Here is a 19,902-nt window from a genome sequence, read left to right as displayed (position 1 = left end):
GGTAAGCCTTAATCTAGGCTTACCTGTAGGTCAAAGTGTGTTGTAAGGGTTTACAACCACTTTAACACATGCACAGAGTTAATGCTGGCAAATGCCTCAGAGAATAGTCATACAAAGAAGCAGCTGGAAACCTCACTTCTTTCCTGTTCCAATACCTTATTGTGAGAGGAATGTGATGGGGAAATCCCAGAACTCAGGGGTTGCCATTAACATTTTGACTGCTGAAGCACATTCAACAAGATCTATTTAATATTCAAGCCTATAGTTTTAGCCATAGGCAGGGGAGCAAACCTATACAGTACATGGTGACATAATTGCTCTGAAATTACAGAGAACCCTGTGATACAATTTATACATTCTGAAGGGGGTGGCACCTTGGCAACTTGCCACCTGGACTCCTTTGAAGTCCTAATCAATTTGTTGGTTATTTACATTGATAAACAGATGGTTATTTAGCGCCTATACATCACTTCCAGAGTTCTCTGGGAAAATGCCTTTTCACAGCTGGAGGTATGAATGGCATTTGACCACAAACACAAACAGCTTCTACATACATCCTGGGCCTTTGTAACAAGTATATCTGCTTAATCAAAATACATGTTTTGATAATCATAACTAATGAGAAACATAAGATAACAGCACTATAACAAACAATTCATACGCTGGTTGTGGACAGTCGGGTTCTTGACTATTCAGTGTAGAGATTCTTTTGGTGACAGTAAGGCCCCTTTCACACTGGGGCGGGATCGGCGTCGGCGGTAAAGCTGTGCTATTGCTATTTTTACCGCCGCTTTACTGTTTTAGCGGCGGTATTCGGCCACTAGCAGGATGTTTTTAACCTCCACTAGCGGCTGAAAATGGGTTAAAATTGCCCGCAAAGCGCCGCTGCAGTGTCGCTTTGCTGGCGGTATAGCCACGCTGCCCCATTGATTTCAATGGGTAGGAGCGGTGAACACAGTGCATCTTCACCGCTCCAAAGATGCTGCTAGCAGGACTTTTTTTTTACCATCCTGCTAGCGCACCGCTCCAGTGTGAAAGCCCTCCGGCTTTCACACTGGAGTGAAAGGGGCCGGATTATTTTCAGGCGCTATTTTTAGTAGGGCCTAACTAGATGTGAATATTGTCATTATAATGGGGAAGATGGAAAAAACTAACATAAATGGCATTTTAAAGAAAAGCAGATACAATTACAATTCCTATCAATTGCTTCTAAATTCCAGCATCTCCCTCTAACTGCCCAGTCTTAGTTGAATTATTTATTTTTCTAGTTCATATTCCTGCTAATTTATTTACCCAATTTACTTCTGCAGAAAAATCAAATTTTGTTTTGTCAAGGCTAAACAAAAAATATAAAAATACAAAAATGTCTAAAATAAAAATTACACGTTGATCTAACTGTATGAACGCCAAGTCTTTATTTGAATTCTTCCGCTGTAACTTTGACAGCTAGTCCATAAGACTCCACTGCCTTAAGAACGCATACAATGTTCATACATAATCTTCTTTTCTTCAGGATTATCGCAGTCCACATGACAAGAAACGTCCAGTAGGTGTGCAGGTCTTTTTGCAATTATAGCAAACTGAGTTTTGATTTTTTTTTCAGACAGCTGACATAAGTATCAAAGTTCTTCAGACATCTAAAAAAGCTTTTGAAAGCACTCTTTTCCATCAATGCTGTTTGTGGCTGATGTCATAAAGCCAAGGAATGAGGGAGGATATTTTTGAAGATGGCGTCACTCAGATTGTTAGTCCAACATTAGATCATTAACAAAAATCCCCATAAAGCCGCTGAGTTTTTTACTGCTGAAGTAAACCTATGTTCTAGTGGTAATAAGACCTAGAAGAAAAGAAAAACGTCTTAATACAAGGAGAAACCATTCTCATTTAGTGTAAAATATTATTCAACTGTCATTTAAACTAAACTGTCTAGACTATCCTGAATTCAATGAAACCTTTATCGTCAACAATAGGCTTCTCAGAGGGGGGCCTATCACATAGGGCTTGGATCAGTTTACATCCTCCAGGAACATAGACGTGAGAGGACAGAATACAGGATTTACGAGAATGACAGGAGTATAGTGCAGTACTGGGGTTCAGGGCTCACAGGAAGTCAGGTACACAAGATACAGTTGGTGTACAAGGATTCTAAGGCAGGAAGGATACCTAATGGTGCTATCTCGGGAGATCGCAGCATGTCCGCACATACAACAATGGTGAGGGCCCTTGAAAGGGCCGAGGCGCAGAGTCTAAGGAACTGCCTTGTCTTCTCCAGAGCTTTTCATGGTAGAAATGGTTTGTGCTGCAGACAGTTCCCCGGTTGCGGCCCTCTTACTCACCTAGGCAGGCAGATACCTAGAACTAAGGGCCAATGGACAGATGAGAATCCCTTGCAGCACTGAGGTGCTGGGATCACTAAACAGTAGGGAGTAAAATTTCAAGCTAACAGGTGTGTGCCTGGACACACACAGGCATTGGGGAAAGTTACACAAAGACACATAAGACCGCTAGAAATGAGTAGCCATGCAAACAGTCACACAGGAATCTATAAGAGTAGTGAAGTTGCATGGTGTCACCAAACAGGAAATTAGCTTAAAATAGACTTTGAGACACAAAGGCAGACTTGCTTGGAACATTATTATTCAAAGCTTAAGGCAGCTTGAAAAGGCAGTACTGGCTGGGCATGTAGCTATTTCAATTAACAGGAGGTCTAATCTATAGAGATGTCCTTCCGGTTCGCGGCGAATTTTGCGTGTTCACGATTCGCCAAACCGGCGGACTTCTGGCACTGTTCGCCCGGCGGACATATGCTTTTACATTGTGAAAGAACTTTGTACAGGACAGCCAATTGATGAGACATTTCAGCACATGGAGAATTGGACATTTCCCCTACCTTATAAATAGACCTGATCTGGCGGCCATTTTACATTCTGTCTTTTGTCGGTGTAGGGAAAGGTTGCTGTGTGGAGCAGGGACAGACTGTAGTGACACAAATCGCTAGATATTAGGTCCACAAAAGTCCTTTTAAGGACTGGTATAGGTGTACAGTATATAGGGTTCTGGTGCACTGCTGTGCTGGTGATTGCTGAGTGCGCTGCTGACTGATTCTGCAGCTGTCTTTTGTCAGTGTAGGGACAGGATGCTGTGTGGAGCAGGGACAGTCAGTTTAATCACTAGCTATTACTATTAGGTCCACAAAAATCCTTTTAAGGACTGGTATAGGTGTACAGTATATAGGGTGCTGGTGATTGCTGAGTGCACTACTGACCGATTCTGCAGCTGTCTTTTGTCAGTGTAGGGGCTGAGGGACAGTCTGCAAATCACTAGCTACTAGGTCCACAAAGGTCCTTTTAAGGACTGGTATAGGTGTACAATATATAGGGTTGTGGGGCGCTGCTGACTGCTGTGCTGCTGATTGCTGCCCGATTCTGCAGCTGTCTTTTATCAGTGTAGGGACTGAGGGACAGTCTGTAAATCACTAGCTACTAGGTCCACAAAGGTCCTTTTAAGGACTGGTATAGGTGTACTATTTGGTGTGCAGTATATAGGTGTGTAATACACGTATAAAATACTTGCACATATAGAAAGCATAGTATAGTGCATTTCCACTGTGCAGCATTGTGACTGCTGAGTGGTTGGTTCTGCAGCGATACTACAAAGAGTGACAAATGCAATAAAAAAAGTATTATAACTGGGGTGATAGACCAGTGGCCCCCAAAAATGACAGATTGAAGCAGGGTGTTATATACCTTCTTCCACATACATACTGCACTTCTCTAGAGACTTTTTTCACAGGGTCATTTAAAAAATAACAGGCAGAGGAAGAGGCAGGCCCTTACGCAGGGGTGGTAGGGGTAGGGCAGGAGCAACAGACTTGAGCCAAAGTGGCAAATTGCAGAAGGTACGTGCGATTACGTCAAAGGACGCACCAGACTTGGTTGAGTGGCTCACTCAGCCTTACTCTTCTGCACCCTCCTCATCCTCTCAATCTGCACCCTCTTCACTCTCTGCTGTGTGCACCCCCAAAGACACTACCACCAACACCACCACCACCATATACCTTCCGCTAGAGTCACAGGAATTATTTTCCAATCCATATCAAGAGCCACTCAGCAGTCTGACGACAATACCCAGATCAGTCCAAGGAGGAGTTTGGTCCCCGCTGTTGCTGCCTACTCCGAGATCTCTAATTATAGCGGTGGGGAAGGTGACGTCGATGATGACGTGTCTAGTGATGTCACGTGCCCACAAGAGGGGAAGAGGAGGGGAGTTCAGAGGGAGATTTGGACCAGCAGATAGGGAGGAGAAGCAGGCGGAACTTAGATTGCACAGGAGGGACAAAGCAGACTGCTAATGTATCGGGAGCAAGGGATCAACCATGTACGGTCACATCTGGCGCTCCCAGGATGCCGACACATGGCTCCGCAGTGTGGGCTTTTTTTAATGTGTCCGCTGCTGACAATAGTGTTACCATCTGCAATCTTTGCAGTCAACGCATAAGTCGCGGTAAGCCCAACACTCACCTAGGGGCAACCGCCTTAAGAAGGCACATGAGCTGCCATCATTGAGCCCAGTGGGAGCAACGGAACCCACAAAGCCACACTCCAGGCTCTCACCGTCCAGCCTCATCTTCTACTTCTCCTTCTCCTCTCTCCTCACAATTGTCCTCCATTCCACCTTCCATCATACCATCCTCACGTTTTTCTGGAAAAAGGCAGGCTTCAGTGGGCCAAATGTTCGAGCGTAAAAAAATGACGGCAGATAACCCTCTTGCCCAACGGTTGACGGCTGGCTTGTCAGAACTGATAGTCCGCCAACTACTGCCATATAAACTGGTGGACTCGGAGGCCTTTCGAAAATTTGTGGCCATTGGAACACCACAATGGAAGGTCCCAGGAAGGAAGTATTTCTCACAGAAGGGCATCCCAGAGCTATATGGCCATGTTCAGCGGCAAGTGAATGTATCTCTGGCACACAGTGTTGGTGCCAAGATACATCTGACCACAGACACGTGGTCTAGCAAACAAGGGCAGGGAAGGTATATCACTTTTACTGCCCACTGGGTGAACCTTCTGATGGCCGTCAAGCATGTAACCCATGGCACCCATGTAGATTTGGTTTTACTGCCATGGATTGCATGGATTCTTCTCCTCCTCCTACTCCATCCTCCTCCCTCTCCTCCTCGGCTGACTCCTCCTTTTCTGCTGCTAGCGTCTCTTCCGCTGCGCCGCCCAAGCTCCCTAGAAACCTATTCGACATGCCAGGTGAGACGTTGCCATGCTGTGCTGCGTCTGTTGTGCCTGGAAGCCAAGAGCCACACTGGCCCTACACTCCTTTCAGCTTTGAATTCACAGGCAGATCAGTGGCTAACACCGCTCAATTTGACAGTTGGTAAAGTGGTGTGTGACAACGGTGCCAATCTGCTTAGCGCATTGAAACGGGGCAAAATTACGCACGTGCCATGCATGGCACGCGTCTTAAACGTGGTCGTGCAGCGATTCGTTGTCAAATACCCTGGGGTCCAGGACATCTTGCGGCAGGGAAGGAAAATCTCTGCCCATTTCAGAAGATCTTACACAGCCATGGCTAGCCTTGCTGACATTCAGCGGCGACACAATCTGTCAGTCAGACGTCTTATTTGCGATTGCCCGACACGATGGAACTCAACCTTCTATATGCTTGATAGGCTGCTCCAGCAGAAACGTGCAGTTAACGACTACCTGTACGAACTCTGCGGCAGAACAGGTTCTGGGAGCTTGGTTTTTTTCACCGCGCCAGTGGCTGCTCATGCGCGACGCATGCAGACTTCTGTGGCCATTTGATGAGATCACCAATCTGGTCAGTCGCAGCCATGGCGCCATCAGTGACATGGTACCTTATGCCTTCTTTATGGAGCATGCACTGTGTCGTGTCATTGAGCAAGCCATGGAGGAGCAGGAGCAAGAAGACGAGGAAGTCGCAATGCTGGATGAATTCCTGGGGGGGGCTACTCTATCTGAGACGAGTCAACAGGAGTCTGAAGAGGAGTCAGAGGAGGATGGGGCCACGGCGGATGAGGAGGAGCAAGAAGAGCATGCTTTAAACCTTTCTGGGATCCCTGTTTTTGTGCGTGGATGGGGAGAGGAGAATGAGGAAGACGACATTATCCTGGATGATGAGCAGGAGCCAGGCCACCACACCGCTTCCAGTTTAGTGCAAATGGGGGCCTTCATGCTCCCCGTATAAAAAGCATAAGGGTCAAGGACTAGTACTGGGTGGCAATGTACTTGGACCCCTGGTACAAACACAAAATGGCGGAAATGTTATCACCGTCACAGAGGGCTGTCAGAATGGAGCACTTGCAGACCTTGCTTCGACAACTGCTGCATTCTGCTTTTTCGTGCGCTGGCAGAGGAGGAACTCCCACTCCCAGAGAAAGAGTTGCGGGTACCAATCCAACAGCGCCTGCAAGAAGAGGGCAGTTTGAAGATGTGTTGGTGACTTCTGATATGAGGTCATTCTTTCAGCCGACCCATCGACAGGTGTCATCTGGATCCAGCATCAGATGACAGGTGTCCGACTACATCGGGTTAACGGCCGATGTGGACGCTCTGAGGAGTGATGAACCCCTGGACTGCTGGGTGGGCTGGCTTGACCTCTGGCCAGAGCTTGCACAATTTGCAATGGAACTGTTGGCTTGCCCCTCGTCCAGTGTCCTGTCCGAAAGGACATTCAGCGCAGCAGGGGGGTACGTGACAGATGAAGTGCCCTCGCCTAGCTCACGACAGTGTTGACTACATGACATTTATAAAAATGAATGAGGCATGGATCTCAGAGGAATTCAACACGTGACCAGTAGACCATGTATCTGCATAACTCTATAAACGATTTATTTAATCGAGCATACAGACCTTTTTTTCTACCTTTTGGCTCACTTCCTTGTACAAAAAAGCACAAAGTACTATATGCCCATACCCTCCTGTTTGAAGAGGTTGAGCGGTGTAATGTTTTTGGGTCCCGCAGCGAGTTGCTGGTATCAGTGCTGCTGTCAGTGCTCTCTATCTTGGTACTGGTGTCAGTGCTCTCTCTATCTCGATGCTGGTGTGGTGTCAGTGCTCTCTATCATGGTGCTGGTGTCAGTGCTCTCTATCATGGTGCTGGTGTCAGTGCTCTCTATCACGGTGCTGGTGTCAGTGCTCTCTATCACGGTGCTGGTGTGGTCTCAGTGCTCTCTATCACAGTGCTGGTGTGGTGTCAGTGCTCTCTATCTCAGTGCTGGTGTCGGTGCTCTCTATCACGGTGCTGGTGTGGTCTCAGTGCTCTCTATCACGGTGCTGGTGTGGTGTCATTGCTCTCTAAGCCCCTGTACACACAGCCGGAGATTTTGCCAACCAAATCCATCGGATTTAGCCCGACGGATTGTGTCCGAAACTGTTGCATACACACGGTCGGGCCAAGTTGTCTGATTTAGCGTTTGCCAAGAAAGCCGTGTACGGCGGGACTAGAAAAAGGTAGTTCAGCACCATGTCCGGCACCCTTTGGGCTCCTTCTGCTGATCTCGTGTTTTAGTAGAAGTTTGGAGAGAGACGATTCAAGTTTTTAAGATTAGTGATTCAGATCGCTACCGCTCTTCAGTTTGTGCTTGTCTTTGCGTATCTGATAATCAGTGCGTGCAGTCATTAAGTATTTGCTTCTCATTGTGGACTATATGCTGGTATAGTACGCTTTGAAAGGCATTTTTTATTGTCTGCTTGCTTCTGCTATTCAGGTCGTCTTTTCAGGCCTTGCTGTTTATCGGTGCTTTCTGGTGTCCGTTCTGACCAGCCGACTGTTTTCCAAACATGTTTAGTCTACGTACTCATCGTACAGTTTGTGCTGTGCAGGGGCTAAGTGTTTGGGTTCTTACTTTGACTTTGACACAAGCCTGGCCCATGAACAGGGAGGGGAGGCGTTTGTGGACCAAGAATTGGTTGCGCCAGCGTCACCAGTTCTCCCACATGCCTTTGCTCCGTGAGATCCGCGAGAATAATCCTGATCATTTCTGGATTTTTCTCAGGATGACGGACCCCGTTTTTCACCGTCTGCTGGCTTTGCTGATCCCTTATATCACCAGGCAGGATACCTGCATGTGGCAAGCCATCACTCCGGAGCAGAGGCTCATTGCCACGTTGTGCTACTTGGCGACAGGGAGAAGCCTTCAGGACCTCAAGTTCTCTACAGGCATCTCCCCCCAGGCTCTGGGGATCATTATTCCCGAGACCTGTTCTGCCACCATTCAGCTCCTGCAGAAGGACTATATAATGCTAAGTTTTATCCTTAAACATCACATTCTATGCATTTCATGATTGCTATTGCTAATGTCTTGCATTTCTTTCCTCATTCCTTAATTAGCATCATTGCAATATGCTCTAATTCATATGCTCTGCCCCTTTGTCCTCATGCATATTTGCCTCACTAACTTCCCCACCATGCTCTTCTTGGCCCCTAAAACTATAGTCTAGTCACTTAACAATGTCTTTTGGCAGCTCCATAGTATTGCTTTCCCCTAAACACCCCCTAAAATCTCTACAAATGTGATGTGTGTGCTTCAATTCATGCAAAGTGACCTTTTTTGGATTTATGGAGTTGTGCCAAACTCATTAGTAACCCCCCTCTCCCCAACTGCTAGCTCAGCTGATGGCAATCTTCTATCTGATGACTTCACCCAACCCATTACACACGCTAAATACCTTTTTCATGATCACATTGATGGACAAATTCACCAAAGCATGTAGTGTAAGGGCTTGCCTCAATACTTTCAAATGCTATTTTGATTTTTTTTAACACATTAAGTTCTTGCTATGTAATAGCAGAATGTCAAAATATGCTTCCATTTTGTTATTATGACACTTCTTACCTGTCCCGTGGGCTGCCAATAGTGTAACTAAGGAGGGGCTTCCCAAAGTATCACACATTATTTAGGCATTCAGCTCTCAATCAAGTGGAGAGGGTTACCTGTCCTAAACATCCCCCCTCATTTTTTAGCAAGGGCCCATCAGATGGGGGGGGGGGGTGGGGGGGGGATATGACTCTCATAAGGGGACCTTATACTTTAGGCTTTAAATACTCAGTTAAAAAAATGTTATACTAATTTTGTCCTAAAATGTGGGTGTCTAATCTGCATGCAATGTTGATTTGTCAAATTACTAATTTTTGTTCTTGTGTCACTACACAGTGTCCTTCAACGCCACAGGAATGGCAGACTGTGGCCTCTCACTTTGCCAGTTTTATTAAAGTTGTGCCTTTTTCACCAACAGTGCAAACCCAAGTTCAGAGCGAGATGAGGGGACAGTCTCTTCTTCAGATAATGTTATGTTATGTGTCTGCTACACACAGACCTTCTTTTTGTTAACTAACGTATGTAGTGCATTACTGATCAAAATCATGCTCATTTTCAGCACCATGGCAGGAAAATGGCATGATTGTCCAAATTTACACCTCACTGTGGGTGCTTTTTACTAAAGGCACATCCACTATGCACTACAAGTGCACTGCAAAAGTACACCTGAAACTGCACTTGGAGTGCAAAGTGGAGTTGCCTTTAGTAAATCGCACTCCTTCTCAGCACAAACTCAAATTTGACTACAAATACATTTTATGCCCAATGAAAAAGGAAGCCACACATTGAGAATTCAACTTTTTAATACAAGCACATACATATGTGTGTTTATTAAAGGTTTTTACAACAAACAAAGAGATTTTGTGTATCCAAAACAGTTTAATCAGATTTTTTTCTACTTGTTTTTTTTGTGTAAACAGGCATGTATCAAACCGTAAAATACAGAACACAGGAACTTACAAAGTTCAACTTTGAAAAGTGAAGACAATATCAGACCTGAGTATGTACAAACTGGGCTGATATTGCCTTCATCACATGGGGTGTGACCCCTGAGAAAAACACATTTGGAAGATGCACACAGTGTGTCAACATGTGCTATATCTCATCATGGGGGATCAATGTACATGCTTTGGGGCTGCAACCCCTTCATCTCAGACACTTTCCACAAAACATGTACATTGATCCCCCATGATGGGAGATTTTACACTCTGTGCATCTTCCAAATTTAGAATTTTGCAAAATACAACATTTTTATGTTAAAAAGCAAAAATAAAACCCTATCTAGTTTTTTAGTTTTCACATTCTCCCCAAAACATCAATGATGTTCTTCATTTTATTTTTAACATCATTGATGTTTTGTTGTACAATTTCCAAATCCCGATTGCACCCCATTATCTCCCGATCAAGATCTGGGCACTTTCACTGGTAAAACGGGAATCTTCTTCCACATCACCTAGAAAACAAAGCAAACTAACACACCATGTAATCCAAATTTGGTGATATACATTGATGAGCTTACCGGAAGCTGTGTTCTCCGACACTCACCTGTTGTGGTGACAATTTGTCCAACCTCCACAATCTCTCCTTCCTCCTCCTGCTCCTCTGTTTCTGCTTTTGGAAGTTGCCCTTCTTTGGGAGGGGTGTGGTCCCTGGTGTCCTCATACTTGCCGAGTCTTCTCTCCCCTATGAGAATTTAAACAAAGATTAATTAGCACACAGAGGGCAGAAATAGGAATATGAAACATTGCTTGGAAGTGTTGTACAATTGTGTTTTTGGGCCGAGTTACAAGGTGAGAACATTATTGGGGACACTTTAAGCTGGAATACTTCCCTGCAGAACGATGTTTCATACGAACGAACGAAACCATGACCTTTAAAGTGGCCAATTTTAAAATGCACAACATGAAATCAAAGCACATGGAGCATGTATGCAAGCAAGAATAATCATATGAACACACGACAACTACCGTATATACTCGAGTATAAGCCGAGATTTTCAGCCTCTTTTTTGAGGCTGAAAGTGCCCCCCTCGGCTTATACTCGAGTCATCGCTGTCTGCCCGCTCGATCAGCGTGTCGAGCAGACAGACAGCGGCCATTCTGATTCAAAAGCCGCGCCTCCGGCTCCGCCTTCGCCTGTGATAGGCGGAACACTGAATTTCCCAGCAGCCTGTGTTCCGCCTATCACGGACGTCGTATCATCCTCGTACTACGGACGAGGATGATACGACGTCTGTGATAGGCGGAACACAGGCTGCTGGGAAATTCAGTGTTCCGCCTATCACAGGCGAAGGAGGAGGCGCGGCTTTTGAATTTTACAATGGCCGCCGACGAAGAGGGCACGGGACGGAGGCAAGGCAAGGCAAGGCACGGCACGGCACGGCACGGGACGGGACGGGACGAAGGCAAGGCACGACACGGGACGGAGGCTCGGGACAAAGGCTCGGGACACAGGTAGGCTGGACACACACACACACACACACACACACACACACACACACACACACACACACACACACACACACACACACACACACACACACACACACACACACACACACACACACATATGGATACACACACACACAGGGATGGATGGATGGAGACACACACACACAGGGATGGATGGATGGATGGATGGAGACACACACACACAGGGATGGATGGATGGAGACACACACACAGGGATGGATGGATGGATGGATGGAGACACACACACACAGGGATGGATGGATGGATGGACGGACACACAGGGACGGACGGACACACAGGGATGGACGGACACACACACAGGGATGGACAGGCATGTCTCACCCTCGGCTTATACACGAGTCAATAAGTTTGCCAGTTTTTTTGGGGGTAAATTGGGGGCCTCGGCTTATATTCGGGTCGGCCTATACTCGAGTATATACGGTACTTACTTTTTTTAAGAACACGCTTGATCCTTAGGTACTGCTCGTGCTCCCTCAGTTTCAGGTCTGACCAGCGTTTTCTCAGTTGATCCTTGGATCGGCATACCCCAAAATTCTTCAGAAGACTCTTCACAACTTTATTCATGATCTTGGCCTTTCTGATATTTGGGTTTGGGTAAGGTCCATACTTCCCATCATAGTCGGTCCTGTTCAATATGTCGACCATCTCCAACATCTCTCCAAAAGACATATTTGAGGCCTTAAATCTTGTCTTTCTGGATCGGGACGTTTCAGGCTCCGGGCTTTCCTCACCCTCCTCCTCGTTAGTGGAACTATTAGTGCGCACCTGTGTTCTCTCCGCCATGTGCTCTCCCCACTGTGCGGGAAGCGAAGGGGCGGGAAATAGTCTGGAAAGAACGTCAGGGGCGGATGGAGTTTCACGCATGCGCACTGTATATAAAACGCAACATGTGTGTATCGTCCGTACGATCTGGGAGGGTGTGAGGCACGGACGCGACGAACGTGGAAATGAAGGTAACATTTTTAACTTGGTGCTTCACTAGACTAGACTGCTTGTATCTAGGCCGATGTTGGGACAAGATTAGGAGGTATTTTAATTGCATTATTTGAGGGTTTGTTTTGTGTTGTGTCTTGCAGACAAAATGGATCCATTCACCAATGCCAACTTTATGGGGCTATTCATAGAACTGTACATGGAGATGCCCTGCCTGTGGCAGTTCCACAACAAGTTTTATAATGACAGATCAAAGAGGAACGCAGCACTGGAGAAACTGCTTGCTTTGTTGCAGATCATAGTCCTCACGGCAGACATGACCTATCTGAATCGCAAAATTGTGGCCATGAAGCTTACATATTTCAGGGAGAGAAAGAAGCACCTGGAGTCCTTGAGAGCAGGAGATACAGATGTTGTTTATTACCCCAGGATGGTGCACTTTAACAGGCTGCATTTTCTGGTAGACCAAGGGGTACCCAGGCCACCACTCAGGCCACCACTCTTCAGGCTTCCTCCAAGGCATCCTTCACCCCCAGCTGAAGCTTCTGATGTCCAACCTAGGCCTTCCAGGCAGCACCATGTGGTGGGGCCCAGATTGAGACAGGTATTGCATTGTTGAACATATTTCTTGTGTTACATTTAATGATGTTAACTAGATGTTCTTATTGATCAGTAAGTTGAGATTTCTCCAAGTGGTTTACATCTCAAGAGACAGTAGTGACCAAAAATGTTTGGGACGGGAAAGAAAAATGCTGGTGTCAGAATGATAGTCTGTTCTATTTAATAACATTCAATTAGCAAAAGCCAGAGCACAAAATGGTGTGATTGATGATCAAAAAACTAAAACTATGTCCCCTTTTCATACACAGGATGACCTTAGTCGGGGGGAGGCTGTGGCAAGTGGCAGCCAGGAGGTTGACCAACGCCCTCCTCCTGCCCCAGCTACAGGAGCCCAGCCACAGCCTGGAAGGATGCCTGGTGGGAAGTCCCAAAGGAAGACCAGAGAGTGATGGCCTGGATTGAGTCTGGTCTGCCAGAAGATGCAGCCTCTTGAAGATCCACATCCTGGGGACAGAAATGGCATCTGAATTTCCTGCTCTCTAGGACTTCGGGACCAGACTTTTCTCCCTGAGATATCTACTCCTCAGGCCACCAATTTTTTAATATCTCATTTAGTCATGTCTGCCCTGGGGGCCAAAGGCTGCACCAAAGTTAAGAAGTTTCTCCAGTGCTGCGTTCCTATTTTTAGTTTCTAGCGAACAAAATAAAAAATTTTTTTTTTGTTTGATGAAATACTTGTGTAATGTGTTTTCCTTCAAAAAGTACAGTTGAATTGTGAGCAGGCAGGTACATTTCAAAAATACAAAGTGAACTAAATAACAAGGGGTAACAACACTAAACAACCTCCTGTAGATTAAAAAAGAAAATATAAAAAATACAAAAATTGTTGTAAGTTTACACACAAAAAAAATAAAAATAAATGAGAAATGAGCAAAGTGTCTTTAAAGGACATTTTTAGGGAATCCCCCCCCCCCCCAAAAAAAACATCCAAAAAAAAAAAACAAATCTAAAATTGTGTAGATGTTTCGCAAACTAAAATTGTATTGCTTAAATGGTTAAAAAAGAGTAATGAAATCCGTTCGCAAGAAGTGTGTGTGACTATGAGCATCAAAAGAAGTTCGTTCTTGCAGCATTGTTAAAGAACAAGAGAATGCGCTTGATGAAAGAATTTTTAACATTGCAGCGTGACGAATGTGCTATATTGCTTACGAGCAGTAGTTTTACCTGAACAAGCACTTCCGTGTCGGAATTTAAATGTAAGCATGCGTGGCACTTGGTCCGATCAAAATGCTCTACACATGATCGGATTAGGTCCGACCGACACAGTTGGTCGGGAAATATTTCCAACGTGTTGGAAAATTGGGTCCGACGGAGATTCGGACGGAATCAGTCCTATGCATACCACACACAGTCGGATTATCTGACGACACGGTCCGATAAGACACATTCCGACGGATTCTCCGACTGTGTGTACAAGGCTTAACTCTGTGCTGGTGTCAGTGCTCTTTAATTCGGTGCTGGTGTCAGTGCTCTCTCTTAGTGCTGGTGTCAGTGCTCTCTATCACGGTGCTGGTGTCAGTGCTCTCTATCACGGTGCTGGTGTCAGTGCTCTCTATCACGGTGCTGGTGTGGTGTCAGTGCTCTCTATCACGGTGCTGGTGTGGTGTCAGTGTGCTCTATCATGGTGCTGGTGTGGTGTCAGTGCTCTCTATCACGGTGCTAGTGTCATTGCTCTCTATCACGGTGCTAGTGTCATTGCTCTCTATCACGGTTCGGGTGATCATCTTCTGCACCATCTTCATAGCCTGCCCTGACCTTTCCTCTCCTCCATGGCCTTCATGCGCTCCTGAATTGTCAAAATTTCACAGATAAAAAAAAGAATGCTTGTCGTTGTCAATCCCAGATTCACTTAATACTTTTGTTATGTCAGTGTCCATGTGGTGGGACTATGTGTGCACATCTAGTAAGTATTTTGTGGCTGAAAATATGACCTGTAGGTTTTTAAGGTTCGACTGCCATTAAAGTAAATGGAGCCCGCCTCGAACTTTGCGGTTCACGAACTTTTGGCCGTGCTTGCGGTTCGCGAAAAGTCCCGTCAGAAGTTCGTCCATCACTACTAATCTAGTCTTAAAACAAGTTTGTGGGACAAGATACAATCGCAAACCTTATAAGTTAAAGCATTGGAACTAAATGCCACTTATTGGCCTTGTGTGTTTTTTTTTCATTTTTTTGTTCAACCTCACCTACTACGTAATACCAGTATACCTGCTTATCTTTGGGAATAGAGGAGACAGATCTGTAGAAAAGCTGAAGATCTGTGACAGGTCTAATTTAAAATCTTAATACCCAAGTAATCTCAACACTCCATGTAGTAACACTGATATACATTCATTACTTTTTTTTTTAATCATCATAGGTGTTTAATATAGAGCAGCAATTATTCCATTCAATCTTAATATCTTTTTCATCTTAAAATAATACACAAAAACTATATGTAGCTGCCATAACCCGTTGCAGTGCGGCCTTGACTTAATGGGCTTACCGGTTACCTTCTCCTGGCCTGCTCTTCCGCGTCCAGGGGATCACAGGGTTGATACCCAATGACTTGTACACTGACACAGATAAAGTCCTTTCATCAGGTTTTATTTTGCAGTAGAACTTTCACAAAACAGTCTCTTTAGGAACAGAGGGCACGGGTGAAAGTTAAAAACTCAGGTACCTTGAACTGCAGGTTTAACAAAGTCTCTATTTCCAACCGGAGATTAGCCACTCGCAGCTGGGTACTTCAAGGCTGAACAGACCTCTAGCCAGAGGTCATGGCAGTCAGCATGTTGACTAAACTTGAACAAACAACTGAAGATGAACAGGAACCTTTTTCCAACAGTACCTGGAACGTTTCCTGCTTCCTTTTTGAGGTACTGGAAAAGTGTGGACTCGTCAATGTCCTTCCCAACTCAGTAACCAGGTACTTCTCAGGATGCCACTTGTTGGCCCTCCTCTGAAGAGTCCTCCCCCCGGTCACTTGCACGAGCTGTGGTGCCCCTCCAAGCCGAGAGCACACCCGGACACTCTGAATCCTCCCTCAGTTAGAGCGCCTCGGACCAGCAGGTTCCGAGACTCGGGAACTGACGGATCCCTAACCCAGACCAGTCGGGTCTATCAGGGGCCACTGACAGGAACATGTTGCGGGATGTAAAAACACCCTGTGACCGGGACCCCTCACGGGGCTACCCCGTTCATGGAACCAGAACAGACCACACGGGTCTCTCGAACAACTCTGGAGCCCCGAACACGTGACCCACACCGGTTTAAGTACCCCCTCCCAGACTCCTCAGCGGGCCAGGCACTCCTGCTGATTGGCTCCGAGAGGGCCATACCCAAACATCCAACCAGGCCTGGTTCTAGCATGTCATGTACACCTCACCGCTCACATGACCAGGCAGAACATCAATCATGGCCTGGCCAGACTGGTGTTAAGGCTTACCTACACAATTAACCCTCAGTACTGTAAGGTCCTGAGGCAAAAACTAAATTTACAAAGCATGTGACATTTGGTCCCAAATGTCATCCGCTACATATATAAGCCTCAGTTCCCACTATTGCGACTTAAAGTTGCAGCGACTTTGACAAGGTTCTTGCACTACCTTGATGCAACCCTGATCTAGAGACTATAAAGTTTGACCAAAGTCACAATCCAGAGTCTCTCAATCACGTGACTTTTGGGGGTCACTATAGTGGAAACGTAGTCTAAGACAGGAGAAGCTTAATTATCTAGGGCAGGGGTGTCAAACTCAATTTCATCGTGGGCCGCATCAGCATTATGATTGCCCTCAAAAGGGCCAGTTGTATCTGTAAGATTAGATGTCTAGTGCATCCCCTCCCCTTACATTAGATGTCAAGAGCCACCCCACCATCAGTTTAGTCGCCTATGCTCTCTAACATCACAGTGCACCCCATTTCCTTATTCTGCTGCTGGGAAGAAGCTGAATGTATTGCTTGAAAGCAGAAAGTATGGGTCTGGAGGAGGACCAGAGGAGGGCTGGAGCTCTCCTGCAGCTGCAGGACATGTGCGAGGGCCAGATGCAATGGCCTGGAGGGCCATGTGTTTGACACCTGTGATCTAGGGCATTGAAACTCGTTAAATTCCAAAACTCATACACGTCAGATCATAACACTGCTGGACACATGTTTTTAAAAGCTGAAACCGGCGTTTAGAAACGCCCGTTTTACCGCGATTTAGCAGCGTTTTACCGCGTTTGCATCTAGAAGCGTTTAGTTAAGCTAACATCATAGACCCTCCCCAGCTCAAAAAACAGTATTATTAACTATTTCAGCAATTTTGTGAGACCAGAGTGAGTAGCACCAGTTGTGAGTGCAGCAGTGTAGTTGTATTTAGCGTGTCACTTGCCACGGCACCTGCCACAAGTTGTAAATTGTCCACTTGCCACGTGACATGCCACATCACCTGCCACATCACTTGCCACGTCACCTGCCACAAGTTGTGTATTGTCCACTTGCCACGTCACTTGCCACGTCACCTGCCAAGTCACTAGCCACAAGTTGTGGATTGTCCACTTGCCACGTCACTTGTCACTTGCCACAAGTTGTAGATTGTCCACTTGCCACGTCACCTGCCACAAGTTGTGGATTGTCCACTTGCCACGTTACCTGCCACATCACTTGCCACAAGTTGTGGATTGTCCACTTGCCATGTCACCTGCCACATCACTTGCCACAAGTTGTGGATTGTCCACTTGCCACGTCACCTGCCACATCACTTGCCACAAGTTGTGGATTGTCCCCTTGCCACGTCACTTGCCACATCACTTGCCACATGTTGTGGATTGCCCACTTGCCACATCACTTGCCACGTCACTTGCCACGTCACTTGCCACGTTACTTGCCACAAGTTGTGGATTGTCCACTTGCCACGTCACCTGCCACAAGTTGTGGATTGTCCACTTTCCACGTCACCTGCCACGTCACCTGCCACAAGTTGTGGATTGTCCACTTGCCATGTCACCTGCCACAAGTTTTGGATTGTCCACTTGCCATGTCACCTGTCACAAGTTGTGGATTGTCCACTTGCCATGTCACCTGTCACAAGTTGTGGATTGTCCACTTGCCATGTCACCTGTCACAAGTTGTGGATTGTCCACTTGCCATGTCACCTGTCACAAGTTGTGAATTGTCCACTTGCCACGTCACCTGAAACAAGTTGTGGATTGTCCACTTGCCACGTCACCTGCCATGTCACCTGCCACAAGTTGTGGATTGTCCACTTGCCACGTCACCTGCCATGTCACCTGCCACAAGTTGTGGATTGTCCACTTGCCACGTCACCTGCCACGTCACCTGCCATGTCACCTGCAACAAGTTGTGGATTGTCCACTTGCCATGTCACCTAGAACAAGTTGTGGATTGTCCACTTGCCATGTCACCTGTCACAAGTTGTGGATTGTCCACTTGCCACGTGACATGCCACATCACCTGCCACGTCACTTGCCACAAGTTGTGGATTGTCCACCTGCCAAGTCACTTGCCACCTGCCATGTCACGTGCCACAAGTTGTGGAATGTCCACTTGCCACCTGCCATGTCACTTGCCACAAGTTGTGGATTGTCCACTTGCCATGTCACCTGTCACAAGTTGTGGATTGTCCATTAGCCACATCACCTGCCACGTCACTTGCCACGTCACCTGCCACAAGTTGTGGATTGCCCACTTGCCACGTCACTTGCCACGTCACTTGCCACGTCAATTGCCACGTCAATTGCCACGTCACTTGCCATGTCACTTGCAACTAGTTGTGGATTGTCCACTTGCCACGTCACCTGCCACAAGTTGTGGATTGTCCACTTGCCACGTCACCTGCCACGTCACCTGCCATGTCACCTGCCACAAGTTGTGGATTGTCCACTTGCCATGTCACCTGTCACAAGTTGTGGATTGTCCACTTGCCATGTCACCTGTCACAAGTTGTGGATTGTCCACTTGCCATGTCACCTGCCACAAGTTGTGGATTGTCCACTTGCCACGTCACCTGCCACAAGTTGTGGATTGTCCACTTGCCACGTCACCTGCCACAAGTTGTGGATTGTCCACTTGCAACGTCACCTGCCACAAGTTGTGGATTGTCCACTTGCCACGTCACCTGCCACGTCGCCTGCCACAAGTTCTGGATTGTCCACTTGCCATGTCACCTGCCACGTCACCTGCCACGTCACCTGCCACGTCACCTGCCACAAGTTGTGGATTGTCACGTCACCTGCCACAAGTGCCACATCACCTGCCACAAGTTGTGGATTGTCCACTTGCCATGTCACCTGCCACAAGTTGTGGATGGTCCACTTGCCACGTCACCTGCCACAAGTTGTGGCTGGTCCACTTGCCATGTCACCTGCCACAAGTTGTGGATTGTCCACCTGCCACGTCACCTGCCACAAGTTGTGGATTGTCCACTTGCCACATCACTTGCCACATCACCTGCCAAGTCACTTGCCACAAGTTGTGGATTGTCCACTTGCCACGTCACTTGCCATGTCACCTGCCACAAGTTGTGGATTGTCCACTTGCCACATCACCTGCCACGTCACTTGCCATGTCACCTGCCACAAGTTGTGGATTGTCCACTTGCCACGTCACTTGCCACGTCATTTGCCACGTCACTTGCCACAAGTTGTGGATTGTCCACTTGCCATGTCACCTGCCACATCACCTGCCAGGTCACTTCCCCCATCACCCGCACACGTCACCTGCCACAAGTTGTGGATTGTCCACTTGCCACGTCACTTGCCACGTTACTTGCCACGAGTTCTGGATTGTCCACTTGCCACGAGTTCTGGATTGTCCACTTGCCACGAGTTCTGGATTGTCCACTTGCCACGAGTTCTGGATTGTCCACTTGCCACGAGTTCTGGATTGTCCACTTGCCACGAGTTCTGGATTGTCCACTTGCCACGAGTTCTGGATTGTCCACTTGCCACAAGTTCTGGATTGTCCACTTGCCACATCACCTGCCACAAGTTGTGGATTGTCCACTTGCCACATCACCTGCCACAA

At 46.8% G+C, this 19,902-nt stretch overlaps 1 protein-coding gene across 1 annotated transcript in view; it reads right to left on the bottom strand.

Annotated features, from left to right (window-relative positions):
* Positions 1-329: 329 nt before the first annotated feature.
* Positions 330-19,902, bottom strand: part of LOC143975842 (uncharacterized) — a 136,386-nt gene continuing 116,813 nt past the window's right edge. The window contains exon 6 of the mRNA XM_077478407.1: positions 330-1,837. Within this exon, the coding sequence (XP_077334533.1) occupies positions 1,822-1,837 (16 nt within the window). The 3' untranslated portion in view covers positions 330-1,821. The remainder of the gene's footprint in view (positions 1,838-19,902) is intronic.

This window comes from Lithobates pipiens, unplaced genomic scaffold (assembly GCF_037356315.1).
Source record: "Lithobates pipiens isolate NorthernLeopardFrog02 unplaced genomic scaffold, aLitPip1_a1.2 Scaffold_1, whole genome shotgun sequence".
Lineage (NCBI taxonomy): Eukaryota > Metazoa > Chordata > Amphibia > Anura > Ranidae > Lithobates > Lithobates pipiens.
This window is presented reverse-complemented; position numbering and strand designations above follow the sequence as displayed.